At 44.3% G+C, this 19,521-nt stretch overlaps 1 protein-coding gene across 3 annotated transcripts in view; it reads left to right on the forward strand.

The window, feature by feature from the left end:
* The window catches only part of MYO5B (myosin VB), a 386,934-nt gene that overhangs the window by 210,798 nt on the left and 156,615 nt on the right, over nucleotides 1-19,521 (forward strand). For all 3 annotated transcript variants that reach the window (XM_003926074.4, XM_010336832.3, XM_074383485.1), the window contains exons 8-9: nucleotides 10,227-10,334; nucleotides 14,488-14,597. In XM_003926074.4, the coding sequence (XP_003926123.3) occupies nucleotides 10,227-10,334; nucleotides 14,488-14,597 (218 nt within the window). The remainder of the gene's footprint in view (nucleotides 1-10,226; nucleotides 10,335-14,487; nucleotides 14,598-19,521) is intronic.

Raw genomic sequence — 19,521 nt, forward strand, 5'->3', positions numbered from 1 at the left:
CCTCTGGGAAGTAATACTTAGATTGGGACCCCAGGGAGAAAACTCTGGCTGGCATCCACTGCTGGTTTTGTCCTGTTCTCCAGCTGTTCAGGGCTTGCAAGTCTGCTTTTCCCAGGAACATGATAAAATCCTTGAGGACAAGGAGAGCATGTTCCTGCTAAGCAGAACAGATGCTGAGCACTCTTTGCACACTGTCCTGAGCTGGAGCCTGTGGCTCTGAGGGTGGCTGTCCGTCTCAGGCAGCCAGGTAGGCATCCATGTTAGGGGCCGCTGCCATCCCCCTCTTGTCTTCCCAGAGCAGAACAAAGGCCCAGCAGGGCTTTTCATGGCCAACTTATAGGAGATGATTTTTTTTTCCCCTCAGGTTAGTTTTATAGAAAATAAATACTGGCAAGACATACCTGGATGGTTTGGATCACTTGTCCCAATTGTAACTCTAAGGTAATGGGGAAGAAATCCTCCTAAATTTTTTGTTTGTTTGGAGTTGTATTGAAGCTAAAAATGATTTCCCTGGGAGGGAGTCAAGATGGCCGAATAGACACAACTCCAGTGCACAACACCCAGCGAGAGAGATGCAGGAATCAAGAGATCTTCTAGCTCCAACCCAGGTACCAGGTGCATTTCAACGGGTCTGGTCAGATGGTGAGCAAAGCCCAGGCAGGGCAGACTGAGACAGGGAAAGGTGCCACTTCACCCAGAAAGTGCATCTGACTGGTGAGTCTGAGGCTCCCTCTCTGGCATTCTGGTCCAGATACAGCACTTCCCCCAAAGCCTCAGCAATACACAGAACAGAGGAGCTTTGCCAGTCAAGTGCCAGGAATTACAAGCGCAGAGTTGAATAATAATCCAGGACAGTGTCCCGGATTGATGCACAGATCTAAGCAAACGCTTAAGCCCATAAGCTGGCCAGGAGAGCCTGTGGACTGAGCTATCACCCCCTCCCCCTGCCCGGAGAGAGAGGGAGCTGAAAGCAGGGAGACAGATGGAACAGCTGGGTGGACCCCTCCCCCATGACCAGATAGAGAGGGAGCTGAAAGCGGGGAGAAAGAAAGTGCAGCTGGGGGAGTCTTCACCCTCCTACCCTCCCCCATAAACCGCAGAGGGCTGAAGCACTAACTCTAGCAGGTTACGCAGCCAGTGCCTTGGTCTGAGCTGAACCCTGAATGATCCAGCCCTGTGGAGGAAAGACAACCCACCATTAAAGAGGCAGGACTAGGCTTCGTGTTTTAAGAAAAAACACAGGAAGCCTACATAGCAACAGGATGGTGTTCTTGACCACCCAGCAATGCCTTCAGGTCAGCAGAAGACACAGGCCCAGTGTAAACAAAAAAGACACAGGGAGCTTACCTAGTAACCTGAAGGAGTCCCTGGAAACCAAGGAGCACCTCAACAGGCAGACAAGTGACCTCATCAAGCAGCTCCCTGAGATTAAAGCCAGGTAAATCCATGAAGATGGGGAAAAAACAAGCACAAAAAAGATGAAACCATCAAAGACCAGAACACCTCTTCTCCTTCAAGGGATCACAACTCTTCAGCAACACGGGAACACAACATGACCTAGAAAGAGTGATGAATTGACAGAAACAGGCTTCAGAAGGTGGATAATAACAAACTTTTTTGAGCAAAAGGAACATGTTCTAACTCAATGCAAAGAAACCAAAAACCTTGAAAAAAAGGTTAGACGAAATGCTAACTAAAATAACCAGCTTAGAGAAGAACATAAACAACCTGATGGAGTTGAAAAACACAGCACCAGAACTACGTAAAGCAAACACAAGTTTTAATAGCCAAATCAATCAAGCAGAAGAAAGGATATCAGAGATTGAAGATCAACTCAATGAAATAAAAAGAGAAGGCAAGACAACAGAAAAGAGAGTGAAAAGAAATGAACAAAGCCTCCAAGAAATATGGGATTATATGAAAAGACCTAATCTATGCTTGAACAGTGTACCTGAATATGACAGGGAGAATGAATCCAAGCTGGAAAATACTCTCCAGGATATTATCCAGGAGAACTTCCCCAACCTAGCAAGGTAGTCCAACATTCAAATACAAGAAATAAAGAGAACCCCACAAAGATATTCCTCAAGAAGAGCAACCCCAAGGCACATAATCATCAGATTCACCAGGGTTGAAATGAAGGAAAAAATGCTAAGGGCAGCCAGAGAGAAAGGTCGGGTCACCCACAGAGGGAAGCCAATCAGACTCACAGCAGATCTCTCTGCAGAAACCCTTCATGCCAGAAGAGAGTGGGGGCCAATATTCAACATCCTTAAAGAAAAGAACTTCAATCCAGAATCTCATATCCAGCCAAACTAAGCTTCATAAGTGAAGGAGAAATAAAATCCTTTGTAGACAAGCAATTACTGAGAGATTTCATCACCACCAGACCTGCCCTGCAAGAGCTCTTGAAAGAAACACAAAGCACGGAAAGGAACAAGTACCAGCCACTACAAAAGCACACCAAATGGTAAAGACCAAAAATGCAATGAAGAAATTGAGTTAACTCACAGGCAAGAAAACCAGCTGGCAACAAAATGGCAGGATCAAATTCACGCATAACAATATTAACATTTAATGTAAATGGCCTAAACGCCCCAATCAAAAGACAGAGATTGGCAAACTGGATAAAAAGTCAAGACCCATCAGTGTGTTGTATTCAGGAAATCCATCTGACATACAAAGACACACATAGACTCGAAATAAAGGGATGGAAGAAGATTTACCAAGCAAATGGAGAACAAAAAAAAAGCAGGGTTTGCAGTCCTAGTCTCTGATAAAATGGACTTCAAACCAACAAAGATCAAAAGAGACAAAGAATGGCATTACATAATGGTGAAAGGATCAATCCAACAAGAAGAGCTAACTCTCCTAAATATATAGGCAACACAGGAGCACCCAGATACATAAAGAAAATTCTTAATGACCTAAAAGGAGATCTAGACTCCCACACAATAATAGTGGGAAACTTCAAATTCCACTGTCAATATCAGACAAATCAACAAGACAGAAAATTAACAAGGACATCCAGGACTTGAATGCAGAGCTGCATCAAGTGGACCTAATAGATATATACAGAACGCTCCATCCCAGATCCACAAAATATACATTTTTCTCAGCACCACATTGCACTTACTCCAAAATTGACCACATCCTTGGAAGCAAATCACTCCTCAGCAAATGCAATAGAATGGAAATCACAACAGTCTATCAGACCATAGCACAATCAGATTAGAACTCAGGATTAAGAAACACACTCAAATCTGCACCACCACTTGGAAACTGAACAACTTGCTTCTCAGTGTCAACTGCATAAACAATGAAATGAAGGCAGAAATAAAGAAGTTCTTTGAAACCTGTCAGGATGAAGATATAACTTACCAGAATCTCTGGGACACCTTTAAAGCAGTGTTGAGAGGGAAATTTATAGCAATAAATGCCTACATGAGAAACAAGGAAAGATCTAAAATTGACACCCCATCATCAAAATTGAAAGAGCTAGAGGAGCAAATTTTAAAAAAATACTCAAAAGCTAGCAGAAGACAAGAAATAACTAAGATCAGAGCTGAACTGAGGGAGATAGAGACACAAAAATCCTTCAAAAAATCAACAAATCCAGAAGCTGGTTTTTTGAAAAGATTGACAAAATAGACTGCTAGCCAGACTAATAAAAAAGAAAAGAGAGAAGAATCAAATAGATACAATAAAAAAAAGATAAAGGTGATATCAAAACTGATCCACAGATATACAAACTACCATCAGAGACTACTACAAACAACTTTATGCACATAAATCCATAAACTAGGAAGAAATGGATAAATTCCTGGACACTTGTACTCTACCAAGACTAAACCAGGAGGAAGCTGAAACCCTGAATACACCAATGACAAGGACTGAAGTAGAGGCAGCAATCAATAGCCTACAAACCAAAAAAGTCCAGGTTCAGACAGGTTTACAGCTGAATTCTACCAGATGTACAAAGAGGAGCTGGTTCCATTCCTTCTGAAACTATATCAAACAGTACAAAAAGAGGGAATCCTCCCTCACTCATTCTATGAGACCAACATCATCCTGATACCAAAACCAGACAGAGACTCAACTAAAAAAGAAACCTTCAGGCCAATATCCATGATGAATATCGACACAGAAATCTTCAATAAAATACTGGCAAACCGAATGCAACAGCACATCAAAAAGCTTATTCATCATGATCATGTAGGCTTCATTCTGGGGATGAAAGACTGGTTCAACATATGCAAATCCGTAAACGTAATCCATCACTTAAATGGAACCAAAGACAAAAAACTTGTGATTATCTCAGTAGAGGCAGAAGCCCTTTGACAGAATTCAACAGCCCTTCATGCTAAAAGCTCTCAATAAACTAGGTGTTGATGTAACATATCATAAAAGGATAAAAGCTATTTATGAAAAACTTGCAGCCAATATCATACTGAATGGGTAAAAGTTGGAAAAATTCCCTTTCGAATAAGGCACTCGACAAGGATGCCCTCTCTCACCACTTCTATTCAATATAGTATTGGAATTTCTAGCCCGAACAATCAGGCAAGAAAAGGAAATAAAGGGTATTGAATTAGGAAAGGAGGAAGTCAAACTGTCTCTATTTGCAGATGACATGATTGTATATTTAGAAGACCCCATCTTCTCAGCCCAAAGTCTTCTCAAACTGATAAGCAACTTCAGCAAAGTCTCAGGATACAAAATCAGTGTGAAGAAATCACAAGCATTCCTATGTACTGATAACAGACAGAGAGCCAAATCAAGAGCGAACTCCCCTTCACAATTGCTACAAAGAGAATAAAATACCTAGGAATACAACTTACAAAGGATGTAAAGGACCTCTTCAAGGAGAACTACAAACCACTGCTCAAGGAAATAAGAGAGGACACAAACAGATGGGAAAATATTCCATGCTCATGGTTAGGAAGAATCGATATTGTGAAAATGGCCATACTGCCCAAAGTAATTTATAGATTCAGTGCTATCCCCATCAAGCTACCAATGACCTTCTTCACAGAACTGGAACAAACCACTTTCAACTTCATATGGAATCACAAGAGAGCCCACATAGCCAAGACAATCCTAAGCAAAAAGAACAAAGCTGGAGGCATCACACTGCCAGACTTCAAACTATACTACAAGGCTACAGTAATCAAAAGAGCATAGTACTGGTACCAAAACAGCGATATAGACCAATGGAACAGAACAGAGGCCTCAGAAGCAACACCACAGATCTGCAACCATCTGATCTTTGACAAACCTGACAACAACAAGCAATGGGGAAAGGACTCTATGTTTAATAAATGGTATTTGGAAAACTGGCTAGCAATGTGCAGAAAGCAGAAACTGGACCCCTTCCAGTTTCTAGTGTCACCTTACACTAGATTTAACTCCAGATGGATTAAAGATCAAAACATAAAACCTAACACCATAAAAACACTAGAAGAAAACGTAGGCATAACCATCCAGGACCTAGGCATAGTCAAGGACTTCATGACTAAAATACCAAAAGCAATGGTAACAAAAGCCAAGATGAAGAAATGGCACCTAATTAAAATTCAGAGCTTCTGTACAGCAAAAGAAACCATCATTAGAGTGAACTGGCAACCAACAGAATGGGAAAAAATTTTTGCAGGCTACCCATCTGACAAAGGGAATCTACAAAGAACTAAATCTAGAATCTACAAAGAGCTAAAACAGATTTACAAGAAAAAAAGAAGCCCATTCAAAAGTAGGCAAAGGATATGAACAGACACTTTTCAAAAGAAGACATATATGAGGCCAAGAAACATGAAAAAAATGCTCATGATCACTGGTCATTAGAGAAATGCATATCAAAACCACATTGAGATACCATCTCATGCCAGTTAGAATAGCGATCATTAAAAAATCTGGAGACAACAGATGCTGGAGAAGATGTGGAGAAATAGGAATGCTTTTACACTGTTGATGGGAGTGTAAATTAGCTTAACCATTGTGGAAGACAATGTGGCAATTTCTCAAGGATCTAGAAATAGAAATTCCATTTGACCCAGCAATCCCATTACTGGGTATATACCCAAAGAACTGTAAATTGTTTTACTATGAACACACATGCACACGTATGTTTATTGTAGCCCTTTGTACAATAGCGAAGACCTAGAACCAACCCAAATGCCCACCAATGATAGAATGGACAAAGAAAATGTGGCACATATACACCATGGAATACTATGCAGCCATAAAAAATGATGAGTTTGTGTCCTTTGTAGGGACTTGGATGAATATGGAAACCATCTTTCTCAGCAAACTGACAAAAGAACAGGAAACCAAACACCGAATGTTCTCACTCATAGGTGTGTGTTGAACAATGAGAACACGTGGACTCAGTGAGAGGAGCATCACAAACTGGGGGTAGCTGGTGGGTGGGCTAGGGGAGGGACAGCAGGAGGTGGGGAGGCATAACATGGGGAGAAATGCTGGATATAGTCAAATGGGGAATAGAGGCAGCAAACCACCTGGTTATGTATGCACCTATGCAAAAACCCTGCATGACCTGTGCATGTAACCCAAAACCTAAAGTAAAATAAATTATTTCCCCTTATTTCCTGCCTCTGCAAGGTACATACTTCTTGGTCCCCAGGCTGCAGTGCTTGAAAACTACCCAATTTGGTCAGTTTTTTTCTGCTGCTTCGGCTGCATATGCCCTCTGAGAATATTTTGGAGTGAAGCAAGAGCCTCTGATAAGCACTTGGGCTCTGGTGCCAGGCTAATCCTCCGCCTCATGGGTGGATCAGCTGTGAGCTCTGAAGCTTGACATTTAGGTCCACTGATAACCCTGGTAGAGTAGCTGAAAAAAGCAAATCTGTAAACTAGCCCAGGGCTCTAAGTGAATATTTAGACTTGCTTTGTATCCTAATTCCTCTTCTTCACCCAAAACATCCAATTCATATGCACACAAGTCTCTGCAGGACCCCTTGGCTTGGCATAAATTTTATATATTTGTCTGAGGATGGAGGGTGCAGATATGTATCCAGTCATCCACACTCTTCTGTCCCATTGTCAGTGGGCCATTGCATTAAAAATGACCTCAAATAGAGATTTTTTTTTTGAAAAGTCCAATGAATAATTTGTTAAGGTGTGAATAAATGATGGTAAAAACCATATAGGCCAAGGTCAGTACCCTAGAATAACCTCCTGGCCCTTTTGTGAAGTAGCTGCCCCCTGCCTTCCGCTCACAGAAGTCTTATTCCCTCTCCATCTTTGTGTTCCAGATACACCAATTTCTGTTGTTACATCCTGTTGTAACAGGCCATTTTCCCATAAATACAACCTTTAGGGGATAAGAAGTAAATTTCTTTCTTTCTTTTTTTACTTCCATAGTTGTATGGATACCGTTTTATAAACAACCTCTCTGGCCTTGCATAGGTCAGAGCATAGCCTCCCTAGGTGAAGTGCAAGCTCATGACCTTGATGGTCTGGTGCTCTAATCACTGGGTTCACCGTCTCCTCTGCGTTCTGTTGACTGCCTGATCGATCTCTGCCTGTTGAACTAGTTAATAGGTTTGTGGTACATTTCTCCTTGGGAATTCTTGGTAAAGAGAGAGACCTAAATTGGAGGATGAGAGAAATTGCTTTGGGACAGGATAGTCAGTGTTCAGTTTTCTGGACCTGAAATGAGGGCTGAGATCCAGGAAGGCCAAGCAGATGAGAGGAGACTGAGTTTTATTTGGATATATCTTATTAAGAGGGTCTGGAGAGTGATGTGACAGAATTGATTGCAGACCTTAAAGCATTTATAACCACAATCATTTTGACTGGTTTCAGATCATTCAGTAGAGAACACTATAATTGACCCAGGTGGACCCTGCAGTGACGAGCATCAGCCTGAGGAAGTTGCCCACCTGGGCCTGAGTTTGGGAGCTTGGAGCTGGGAAGGTGGGGTAGTTTATCTGATTCGTAGCAACATCAGGCAGTAGGGCCTTGGCTGTTGACAATGAAGGGTCTTCAAAAGATGCTGAAAATGCATCCCTCCAATATGGAAGTCTAGTCTCCTCCTTTGACATCTCAGGTAACTCTTTCTGATGTGTTTGGCTGACACTTGATGAGTTGGGTTGTATTTGTGGCAAAATCATGAGATATCACAGGTAAATTTCTACAATAGGGTAATCAGGTAATGGGCTCCCAGGCCTGACCAAACCCTGTGTGACCCTGGGCACCTCTTAAAGCCCCATGTTACTCAGTTTGCCTTTCTGAAAAATGGGAGTAAATAATATAGACAATCTTCTCCAGGTGGACACTGTAAAAATAATCGAATGAGATACTTTGAAATGTGAGTGTAAAGGGAAAAAATAATTGGTGCTTTTATTCAGCCTTTGAAACTATTGTATTGCTCTGTGTTGGAGCTTGCTGAGTGATTGGCAAGAAAGTGCTGAAATGCTATCTTCTGCAAAGATCTGATGTGGTTTTTGTCATAAAAATGTGCTTCTGCTGGGGCTGTGAGTTAGTACAGGCTGGAGTCCTGCCTTTCTCAGTTGAAGTGCCTTGGCCACTGGCCCTCAGAATTTGTCACTCCTCCAGGAAACCTTCACTTAGAGAGTACAACTGATGCCCTGGTTATTCATGCCTATGGGCAGTGTCACCTAGTGGCTATAGCTCAGGTTGGGTAGACAGACTGGGGTCTAGGGTTGAGTGCTGTCTCTCCTTCGCTGGGCCTGGCTATGTATGCATAATGGGCTGGAAGAATGGGCAAAGCTCAGTACGGCTTCGAGCATAGGATGCAAGGTGGGAAATGGGGAGAGGTGAAGAAGGAGAGGTATGCAGAGACTATTGAAGGCATGGACAGATGGCAGAGCTGGTGCATGATAATACAGAAACTGGTGTATCTGGAACATAGAGATGGGGAAGGAGTAAGCCACAAGTCTGGAGAGTATAGGGTGGCCGCTTCACAAAAGAGCCAGGAGGAAGTCCTAGGGTTTGACCTTGGCCTTGAGAGCAATGGGGCCTCTCAAGGGGCTTTAAGCAGAGGGGGTGGTATGATTAGACTTAATAGCATTTTGGAGGTGGATTTGAAGGAACGGGTGCAGAAGCAGAGAGTGGTGTAGTGTCTTTTACAACAGTTCCGACAGTGGAGCTGAAGGGCAATGGCAGTCAGGATGGAGAAAGGAAAGAGACTTTAGAAATTCTTGGAAGGACAGCTGTTGAAGGAAGATTGGGAGTTGCAGTGAAGCTGCATCTCAGCACTTTTAACTGATGTGTTTCAGCCCTGCATGCTCAGGTCAAGGGAAAAGAATTTAACTAGGGTTTTCAGGGAACAGGGCAATTGGCCAGTGTCTCCTTTTGACATCCTATCAAAACCAAACATTTTACACTTAGAACATGAAGTACCAGGCAGGGTTATGCCATGCAAGGCACTATATCTTAGGAAAGATTTAAGCAACTTTAAAGGGTAACTTCAGTTATGTGCAATTTTTGCCTTAAATGCTGACTTCTAAGCCTTCCTCCTTCCTAAGAGCTAATCCTGGTATGCTCTTTGTGGGGCAGATACTACCCAGGGCTTATTGCATTTGTATCCTCTGCTAAGCTTGGCTCTGAATTTTAAGACACTACCTGGGCCCCTCCTTACCAGCTGTCCCCGAGGCTGTGACCAGAGTCCTGACTGAAGGTGAATTAAGCTGGCGGATGAGAGCAAACACGTAAGGGTCTCAACCTGCGTTTGTGCATGTGCCCAAAGAGTTCGAGTGTGCCCGACTTAGTAAAACAAATGAACAACAACAACAACAACAAAAAAGCCTTCTCTCCTTGGGCACATCACTGTTCCTCATTTGTCACATGAGCTTGTCAGATGGAAATTATCTAAGTCATGGAAGTCTAGCTGTAGAGTGGGGATACATTTTACTTGTATCAGATCTTTTTAAAAACAACAAATCTGTGATGAATCCTATTAAATTGAACTGTGGTGTATGTACTTTTTGTGTTAACATGTTTCCCTTGCCAATTTTACATAAATACAGCAGGACATTTCTGTCAGTGTCATGTAATTTGCTTGTACTATTCAGTTTTCTCTCCCATTTGCCATTGCGGATACAGACTATTTTAGAGTTTCACATCCAGCTGGGCCTAAAATCTGGTCTGGGATAGCATACTAATGGAGTAGAATCTTCATGGGTCATGATCTTTGGGATGAAGTATCCTCCAGTGCCTCATGCCTTACTTCCTTGTCCCCGCAGCAAGCGCAGAGGACTTTTTCTATACATCACAGGGAGGAGACACTTCCATTGAGGGTGTAGATGATGCTGAGGATTTTGAGAAGACTCGACAAGCCTTCACACTCCTAGGTAAGGAGCTTCTAAACTGGGGAAGCAGGCCCTGAGGGCTGATGGTGTGGAGGATAGAATGCAAGGTGATGTCCCACTGTGCTTGCCAACAGCCTGCAGGAGCTAATACAGGATGCCCTCTTGCGCCTGATGAATGTAATCTTACTCTCTTACCCATCCCAACCCTCAGTCTCTAGAATTTAAAATCGGGCTTTGTTGCCTTTATAAAAAATAAGCTTTTGAGAGTCTCTCTCCCAGGCCCTGTGCAGTATCCCTTTCCACTCATGCAGGCTGTTGGAACCAATAGAGGTAATGCAAGTGTAGCCACGTCTCCTCATGCTGTGGTCTGGGCTCAGTGTGCTGTAGCAGAAAGAACGCAATGTTGTGCCCAGCCAGTGCACCTGATACCACAATATGAACTCAGAGTTGGGAGCAGGCTATGAAGGTCTGGCAGCTGCATCACACCTACATCATTAATTCTGTCAGCTCTGTTTCCATACAGAGCTTGGCATTGGAATCCTTCAAACAAGAAGTTCTCTCCTTCAGGGGCAGAAGGGGGGACTGTAGAACTGGAGTTGCCCGGCTCCCCTGCCACTTTTTGGGGAGAAGTGGCAAGGTAGAAGGTAAGCCTTTCTCAGTTGGGAATTTGAAGTGTTAAATTCCCGGGACCTGCAGCCAGAAAAAGAAAAGCTGGAGAAGTCAGCCTGAAACCTCAAGTGGTTCAGGATGGCACTTGTGTCTTCCCAGCCCCTTCTCTGAAAGACACAAAACATTCAGCTTCTGAGCCATGTGACTAACCCAGAGCAGCATGTTAGGTTCTTCGGAGGTCAGGGAAGGTCTAGCTAATGTCCAAATAAAACATGGCCAAACAGGACACACCCTCACCTCTCTATGGGGAGGCAACCAGACCCTTATTTGCCATGCTTCCAGAGCCAGTCCGTTCTCTGGGAAACTGCTACATAGATAGGGTTTGTCTTTCATACACACAAACTATCAGGAGACACAAACCACACTGGTTATTTCAAAAGAGAAAAATTAATATAAACACTTGTTAAGTACAGCAGTAGCAGGTGGTTGACTACAAAAAGGATAAACGAGGACTTTAGAGGATCTGGAAGCAGCAGGTGCAAAAGGACAGCTGCTATCCCTTGAGACAGGGGAGGAAGAACAGCCAATAAAGGAAACATTGAGTAGGAGAGGCCTCCACCCCAGCTGAGGTTTAGTTCACTTCGAAGAGGATGTGATAAAGAAACTTGCCCAGAGGACGCAGCCTGGAGCTGGTTTACACAAGCAGGCTGCAGATTCCCCAAGGTGTCGGGGGAGGGCAGAACTGCTCAGAAGCCACTGCTGATGGGGAGACAGGCCTGAGGGCAGAGCTAGAGCTCATCTGGAAGTTTCTGGGCTCCCTAATGAATCATGATAGCTATGGAGGACCAGAATCAAAAAGGGAATTGTCTTCCTGTGCTGTTGCCTTACAAATCGCTGAAGTGCCCCTATTGAGCAAGCTTGATGTTCTACCAGGAGGTAAAGGAGAAATGTTTGCAGGGTCCAGCTCCAGTTTAATAAAGCAGGGTAAAGAGGGGATGCTTTGAAGCTGAGAGAAAAGTTGTTAATGGGTACCCCTGAGTTCCCCTGCATTACATGCCCATCTTAGTCTCCAGAGTTGGAGGGGCAGGTTTGGAGAAGACTTGACAGTGTGCAAGATACATTCCACTCTGAATTTGTTGGGGGAAAGGCGAAGGCCTCTGGCAGCTGCTCTTGTATTGCTGGTGCGGGCACTGGACACAAGCTGACATAAGGAGAGGATTCCTTCCTCCAAGGCTCTAAGGAGGCTGGATACTTAAATGCTCAAAGCAGATTACTTTTGTAAAACTAATTACTGTAAGAAGACTTTCTTCTCTATTCTTTAATAAACATGTCCCTTTTTTTAATTGCAGGGGTTAGCAAACTTAAAGGATAAGATAGGAAATGTTTTAGGTTTTGTGGGCCATATGGTTTGTTCCAAAGTACTCAACTCTGCTGTTTTGTGAAAGTAGCAATAGACAGAATGTAAGGGAGTGGGTATGACTGTGTTCTAATGGAACATTAGTTATGGAAACAGGCTGTTTGCCAACCCCTGTTTTCCTCCTTTGATTGATTGATTTTTGTTTTTGTTTAGATTTTTTGCTTCCCATAGTGTGTGGTACCACTTACTCAAAGAATCCCACAGCAAGAAAGGGTGTTCTCATCAGTGTGGTGTGAGGATCCTAACTGTTGTTAGGATTCAGTATTCACTCTGTATCTACCACTTAAATTCCTATCCTGAAAGGGTGGTTAGGTCTTTGGAAATTGATAGAGCATTCATTCTCAAGGGTAAACAAAGTAGGCCAGGCACAGTCACTCATGCCTGTAATTCCAATACCTTGGGAAGCCGAAGCAGGAGGATTGCTTGAACCCAGGAGTTCTGGGCAACATGGGACACTCTGTCTCTACAAAAAATTAAAACAAATTAGCCAGCCATGTTGGCGCACACCTGTAGTCCCAGCTACTTAAGCAGCTGAGGTGGGAGGATTGCTTGAGCCCAAGAGTTTGAGGCTGCAGTGACTGTGCTACTGGACTCCAGCCTGGGCAACAGAGGAAGACCCTGTCTCAAAAAATAGATAAAGTAGAAAAGCTACTGCCTAGAGAATATATCCCTCTTGTTCCGTGATAGTCCCAGCACCCACCTCCCGTCTAGTACTTTTAATGGAACATGACTTAAGAGCAGCATACTCTAAGCTCAAACAAAAAAGCTCATTGCCTTACCCCCCTACAGGGACGCATAAGTCTCTAGCTTCCTATCTTGTGCAGAATACCAGCCTCTGGCTTTAACCTGTCTTCCTTTCCTGAGGTGTTATTCAGTTATGCTGAACCAAGATGGATGCTTAAATTCTTTGGTGTTTTGGGGGGATTTCTAGGCTAATAACACCACATATTTGAATACTGCATACGTTGTGATAGACAGCTGCCAAGTACTTGCAGTCTGCATAGCAATCATCAATCTAGTCATTCTACCATTTATGTTTCTGAGCACCTGCTATGTTCCAGGCAGTGTTCTAGGCCCTGGGGGTCTAATGATGAAGCAGGAACAGGGATCCGTTGTATTTTTTACTTTGTTATTCTTTGTATGTTTTGAAACTTTACACAATAAAAATAAAAAATTAAATCTATGGTGCTTACATGGTAGTGGCCATCTAACGTGAAAGCCTAGAGTTAATTTTTCCTGGGTCGTCCACTTTGTAGATTATCTGGGGAAGTTTTTTAATCCTAGCATGACACATCTGTGCCTCCCATTTTATATAGGATTTATTGACTTTTTTAAGCCTGAATAAAATATTGCTTAAAAAAACTGCAGCTGGGAGGAATGGGGAGTAAACCTACCACTTAGTTTTAAGTGGTAGGTTTACTGGTATTCTATTATGCTGTAGTCTTTTTAAAATGAGTTTGAATCATTTTGTGAAAATGCCAATATCTTGCAAGCTAAACACAAATGAAGGGATTATCTATGCCTTTGGTGATTCATATAGGTAAATAAAATATCTGACGAGAGGTTATTGCTGCCACAGTGGTTCTGGTGTCAGTGTGCCTGCCTGTGGCTGTGACAGTGCATATACTGTGGCAAACTGCTGTTCTCATGTGGAGATGGCCAGGGACCAGCTGGCCATCCAGCCCCAGAACAGCAATCCCAGGAGAAGTTTCTCCTCTTCTTTCCTCATTGGCACTGGTGATGTGTGTCACAGATGTTTGCAGGATATTATGTTGGGGAAAAAAGTGATTGCAGATAAATGGCCATTCTTATTAAACTCATAAAAACATCGATTTGGTTGAAATGAAATACAAAATGAGCCTGCAGGATTGCTGCCTCTCCTTTGCTCTTTGAGAAGTTAAAATGGTAGCATGACCCATCTAGTTTGGCCAGGACAATCATAGTGAGGATATTTTCTTTTTAGTCCGAGGAGCCCCTTTGCCCTTTGAGCTGTTACCATGAGTGGTAATTACTTGGTGAGGAGCATGAATCATTTTAGGAGCCATCGAGCCAAAAAGGAAAATCAAACCTTATTTTTTTTTTTAAAAAAGTGTCCTTAAAAAGGGTAAAATGTCCTTACCATTCGACCATGGATATTGAGTGTCATTTATTCATTTTTTTTTTTTCCAGGAGTGAAAGAGTCCCATCAGATAAGCATTTTTAAGATCATTGCTTCTATCTTGCATCTTGGAAGTGTGGACATTCAGGCTGAGCGTGATGGTGATTCCTGTAGTGTATCGGTAAGTTGCACGCCAACACCAGAGATAAAATGTACACAATTTACCCTGCTCTTACAGCTTGAGATGAATGAAATGTGTCTTTACACTTAGGGGACACTCATAGGTTATTTATTCTTAACAGTAATGGTTTCTGTTCACTAGCTGATAATTTTTTAAAAGAGCCAACCCTTTAATAATCAGCTACCATCAAATTTCTTTTGCTGAGGACAGGGAATGTAGTGGCTATTTGATAAATTCTTTCTGTTAAGTTGATTTCCTAAGTACCCTGAAGTACACAGAATTCTACATGTTGTCAATTCATTGAGTACTTTCTGAGCGCCAGAATGAGGTCCCCGCTGCAAGGAGATGAAAGGGCACTGGGCACTGTAATTGGTGCCCAAAGCTCAAAGGGGCTTACAGTCTAATTGGGTGGACAAGGCAGGTGGCAACCCTTGCCAGTATTCTGACAGTACAAGGCAGGATGTTAAGTGAGACATCCATGTGAAAGTACTACAAGCTGTCAAGTGCTCCGTGAAGTCTCATAATGAAGCTGGTTTTCCTGCTGTCCACTGTAATGCTGATATGTGGTAGATAAATGTCTAAATGGGTGAGTGGGTGATGGAGTAAGTACCAGGGAAATAGCACCCACAGCAATTACTGTGCCCTCTGCAATTTAATAGTACTGGGAAAGGCTAAAGCTGGTATTCTGATCTTGAATAGGTCAATCTGCAGCTGTTTTTTCTGTCCCTCTTGGCCCATTTATGGCTAGGTCCTGGGGAGGTACAAAGTATGATTCTTGCTCCCAGGGACTTGGAATTTAAATAACCAGACACTGGAAAAATACAAAAGACAACACTACCTGAGGACACGTGTCCATGCTGCTCACAAGCTGAGGCTTTTTCAATTAAGTGGACATAAATTAACTTCCTACTGTTTGTCTAGAGTTGGGGCTAATGAGAAGTTCAAACCAGCCCTGTCTTCAGGGAGAGGAAGACCTGAACTGTAGCTGGGATTCAGTAGAGCTCATTGTGTATCCTTCCATGGACATTTTCCCTAAATGGAACATGATTAGGGTTTGAGAGGGCCCCCGGGCCTGTCCGGCCTGCTGCCATCCCGGGCATGGACTCTGCAGCCTGGTGATAGCCTTGAAGCTCCCCTGCCGGGCCCAGTGGGAAAGGAGGAAGTGTTGATGCTGACAGTGTTAAGTGCCCTGGAGCTTTTTCTGTCATCTGCTGCTTATAAACCTGTGTGGGTACTCACATTAGGGGAAGGGGCATGGTTCAGTGGGCTTGGCAGCAGTGATGCCATTGGAGGGGCTGGCATGTGCAGAGGAGAACCTGTGGCCCAGGGAGTGGTGGAGGAGCCTCCAGTGCAGGACAGACCCTCCCCTAATCTGAGTCTTTAGGGCCAGTGATGTATTGTCCTGATGTCTTTCTCCTGATGAGAAAGGCATAGACCGTCTGTGAGGAGTCTCTCACACAGCTCAGTCAGTGACCTCTGGTTCCTTAGGGCAGTTGTACTCTGTGTCAGGGACAGGTGAGATGGGGAATATATGCAGTGACCAATGCTTGGCTGAGGGGGTAAGATGCAGGAAAGGTGACAGATGTGCCCTGTGGTCCGTGGACCTCCAGCCCACCCAACACCCTGCTCCTCCCCAGGTCCTTCACAGGGTCGCATCTTCTGTCATGGAACCCATGACAGAAGCGCTGTGTACCTCTCTTCTCTGGGGCTGAGCATAGTTTGTGTGTGTGTGTGTGTGTGTGTGTGCGCGCGTGTGTGTGTGTGTATGCATGTGTGTGTGTGTGTGTGTTGTGATTATTTGCCACCTACCTGGCTCCTTTGTGAGACTCCAAACTCGGAGAGGGAAGGGACAGTTCTTGCTCTTTATTCTGTCACAACATCTACTGTGGTGCTCAGCACTCACCAGGCACCCAAGAAGTAGATGGCTCTCCAGGCCTCATGGGGGGGCATGCAGGAGAGTAAGAGTCAATGAGCAACTCTGAGATCTTAGTGAGGCTGGTGGTTAGCATGAGAACCAGGGCTGGGGCGGGGGACCCTGGGCACCTACCTGCATTGAGGGGTGAGGCCAGTGCCCCTTTGCAAAACTAAGGCTTGAGCCTGTAAGTGAAGTGTCTCTGATCTTATAATTGACCCTCCATACCCAGCCTCTCGAGGATGTTCAGCTGAGAAGGGAAGTGAGTGTTTATTCGGACTGTATCTGTTGAGCTCACTCTTCTCCCTCTTGTACCCACTGAGTTTATGTGGAGACGGTATGAGGGTGGGAACATCAGGGCCTTCTTAGGGAGGCGTAAATGGAGGATGCAGGTGGTAAAGGCGGGGCAAGAGGCCCGAGAGGTTGAGGTTTGGATGCTACCTCATGTGGCAGCCCTTTCTCTGCTAGGTGGCAGGAAATTCCAGAAGGCATTTGAGTTCAGGTTTATGGTCTAGGCTGGTCTGCGATTGTTCTGTAATCAGAGCTGTACAGAGAACTAGTGGACAGCAAAAACTGAGTCAAGACGGCCAAGGTTCACATCCTGATTCTTCTTGCTGGATGTGTGACTTAAGGCAAGTGTTCTACCCTCTCTGTTTCCTCTTCTGTGGAGTGTGGGTGACCACGTGCCTCAGTGCTGGGGTGAGGATCTATCCCAGAAAGCCCTACATGGAAACATTTTAGCACAGAGCCCATGGTGAGAGAGTCCTTGTCTAGTGTCAGCCTTGTTATAGCCAGAGTGGACCTTAGGAGCATCCCTCTTGCTGTAGAGGGGAAGAAAAAATAAGGCCCAGAGAGAATCTTTCTCTGAGGTTAGAATGACCATGGCAAAGGTGGGACAGGGCCCAGGCAGCATTCAGTCCCCTCCACTCCTGCCAGCCTGGCTTCCTCAGCTGGACTGCAAGTCCTTGAGGAGGAGACTGCCCTCTGCTTGCCTGGTGGGCCCCATTGATGCCCACACAGTGCCGGACACAGAGTGTATGCTTGAGAAATGCACTGTTAAGTAGTTACTACTGAGAGTCCCTCTGATTGTGGTTTATTCCGTGGACGCATAGGATGGGCCTCCTGTTGGAAAGTCTGCCTTTCCAAAAGCAGTGTGCCTTCTGCTCAGCAGTTTTTATTTTTAATTAAAGCATGAGAATGAGCTCCGTGACTGCCAGGGTTACCTTGGAGATGCAAGAGCATTCAGTTGCGTGGACACCAGAGGCAATTTGTTTCTTGAATTTAGCAATATGGGACCATGAAACTAATCTGCTACCTATAATGTTGGCTATTTTTAATGGATTTAGCATCATTTAATTCTACCTAAATGTAATTGCACGATGCTACATCAGTTTCAGCAAGCACCTTCAATCAGCAGTCTGAAGAGCATGAGAAGATCAAGCCCCAACCCACTGTGGTGGATAAAAGGCCATCCCCAGGATGGTTATCAGACAAGTCTCTAATGTGTGCTTTCTCCACTGCACTCGCAGCAAGAGGCCTCAAGGATGGGAGGGTGCCTGTGGGCCTGTCTTGGGCAGTCATGGTGGCTGCTGGCAGGCCACTTAAATGTCAGGGAATCCATCTGCAGTGCTGTGCCTAGCAATTAAGAATTTCTTGGAAATAAGTCAGATGAACAAATTGGATGCTTGCCACCTCTGAACTTGTTGCCTGCCAAGCGGTCCCCAGGCACTTAACTCTACCACATATGGCTTTATGTTTAGGGGAGGGGGAGATGGGTTGGCTGCAGAGAAAAAGGATCTTGGCCAGGAGAAGTAGCCATGGAAACTCTCTGCTGAGCGCAAAAAGATGGGGGCTTCTCCACACCCACCCAGTCCAAACCAAGCTGATTCTCCTGCCAGGCTGGGGTTAGGAGCTCTGGACCAGAAGGCAGGAGGCCTCACTCAGCTTTATCTGAATAATAAGGGACTTTGGATTAGAATGCATTTTCTTAAGAGCATAATCAGTCTTTGATCAAATACATTCCGGAAATGCTTCTTAAAATATCTATCTCTTGGTGCTACATGGTGTATTAAACCAGTTCAACTACGTTTAACCTGGTGCTATCCTCTCCTTCTGTTAAGTGAACCAACTAATGTTCTTTGCATTGGAAAAACACTGGCCTTAGTGATTTTGGATGGTTCTTTCCTACTCTGGCGTTCTATTATTTTATAACTCTGTTTTGGGCAGATGGATTTTAAATATCTGTAAGAGGAAAAAATGGCCTGGGGACATGGTGTTAAGGGAGAAATGATACAGTTATCTGTGTTAATTTTCATTAAGCCCTCATTTAAATCCTACAAGGCAGCCTCATCAGAAAATGAGTCCCACAAGCAATTTAGGGCGATTAGGAGGTGGCACATCGTGTTCTGAAGGATTCCCTTTCAGCCGCAGCGTTAATAAGCTCTCCAGCAGGCTTGAGGCTGTGCGATCAGCTTTCCCAGGTGGATTCAGATGAGGGAATGAATAGCAGGTAAGAGGAGCCTCCAAGGATGAGCAGGCTTTCTTCAGGGTACCCTGAGTGGGCTGCAAGGATTTTCTGAGGAATTGATATAGTTTGGTAAAATAAGACCCTGTGGGAAATGTGGCTCTCCAGTGACTCAAACACCAGGTGATGTGATTGGTATTTGGATAAACGAGGGTCAAGACTCACACATAGTCCCTAGAGGCAGCTGGGTAGGTAGGAGATACATCAGCTAGGACAGTGGAAGAACCCTTGTGCTGGGGATGGGGTGGGGGCCTGGGTGAGTAGTGGTACCTCTCTGGGGCTCAGCTCAGCTTTTTACCTGCATGAAAAGAGCCTCACACTGGAGGAGTTTCCGTTTCTTTCCAGCTCTGAGCGTGTGTGATATTAACAGTGGGAGTGTTCCAAATGATCCTCCCAGGTCAAGATACAGTCCATGTTTTTTGCCATGTATCTTAGCTTTCCATGCCGATGAACTTTGCTTACATGCTTAAAACACTTGCTGCTGGGGG

This window comes from Saimiri boliviensis, chromosome 13 (assembly GCF_048565385.1).
Source record: "Saimiri boliviensis isolate mSaiBol1 chromosome 13, mSaiBol1.pri, whole genome shotgun sequence".
NCBI classification, from domain to species: domain Eukaryota; kingdom Metazoa; phylum Chordata; class Mammalia; order Primates; family Cebidae; genus Saimiri; species Saimiri boliviensis.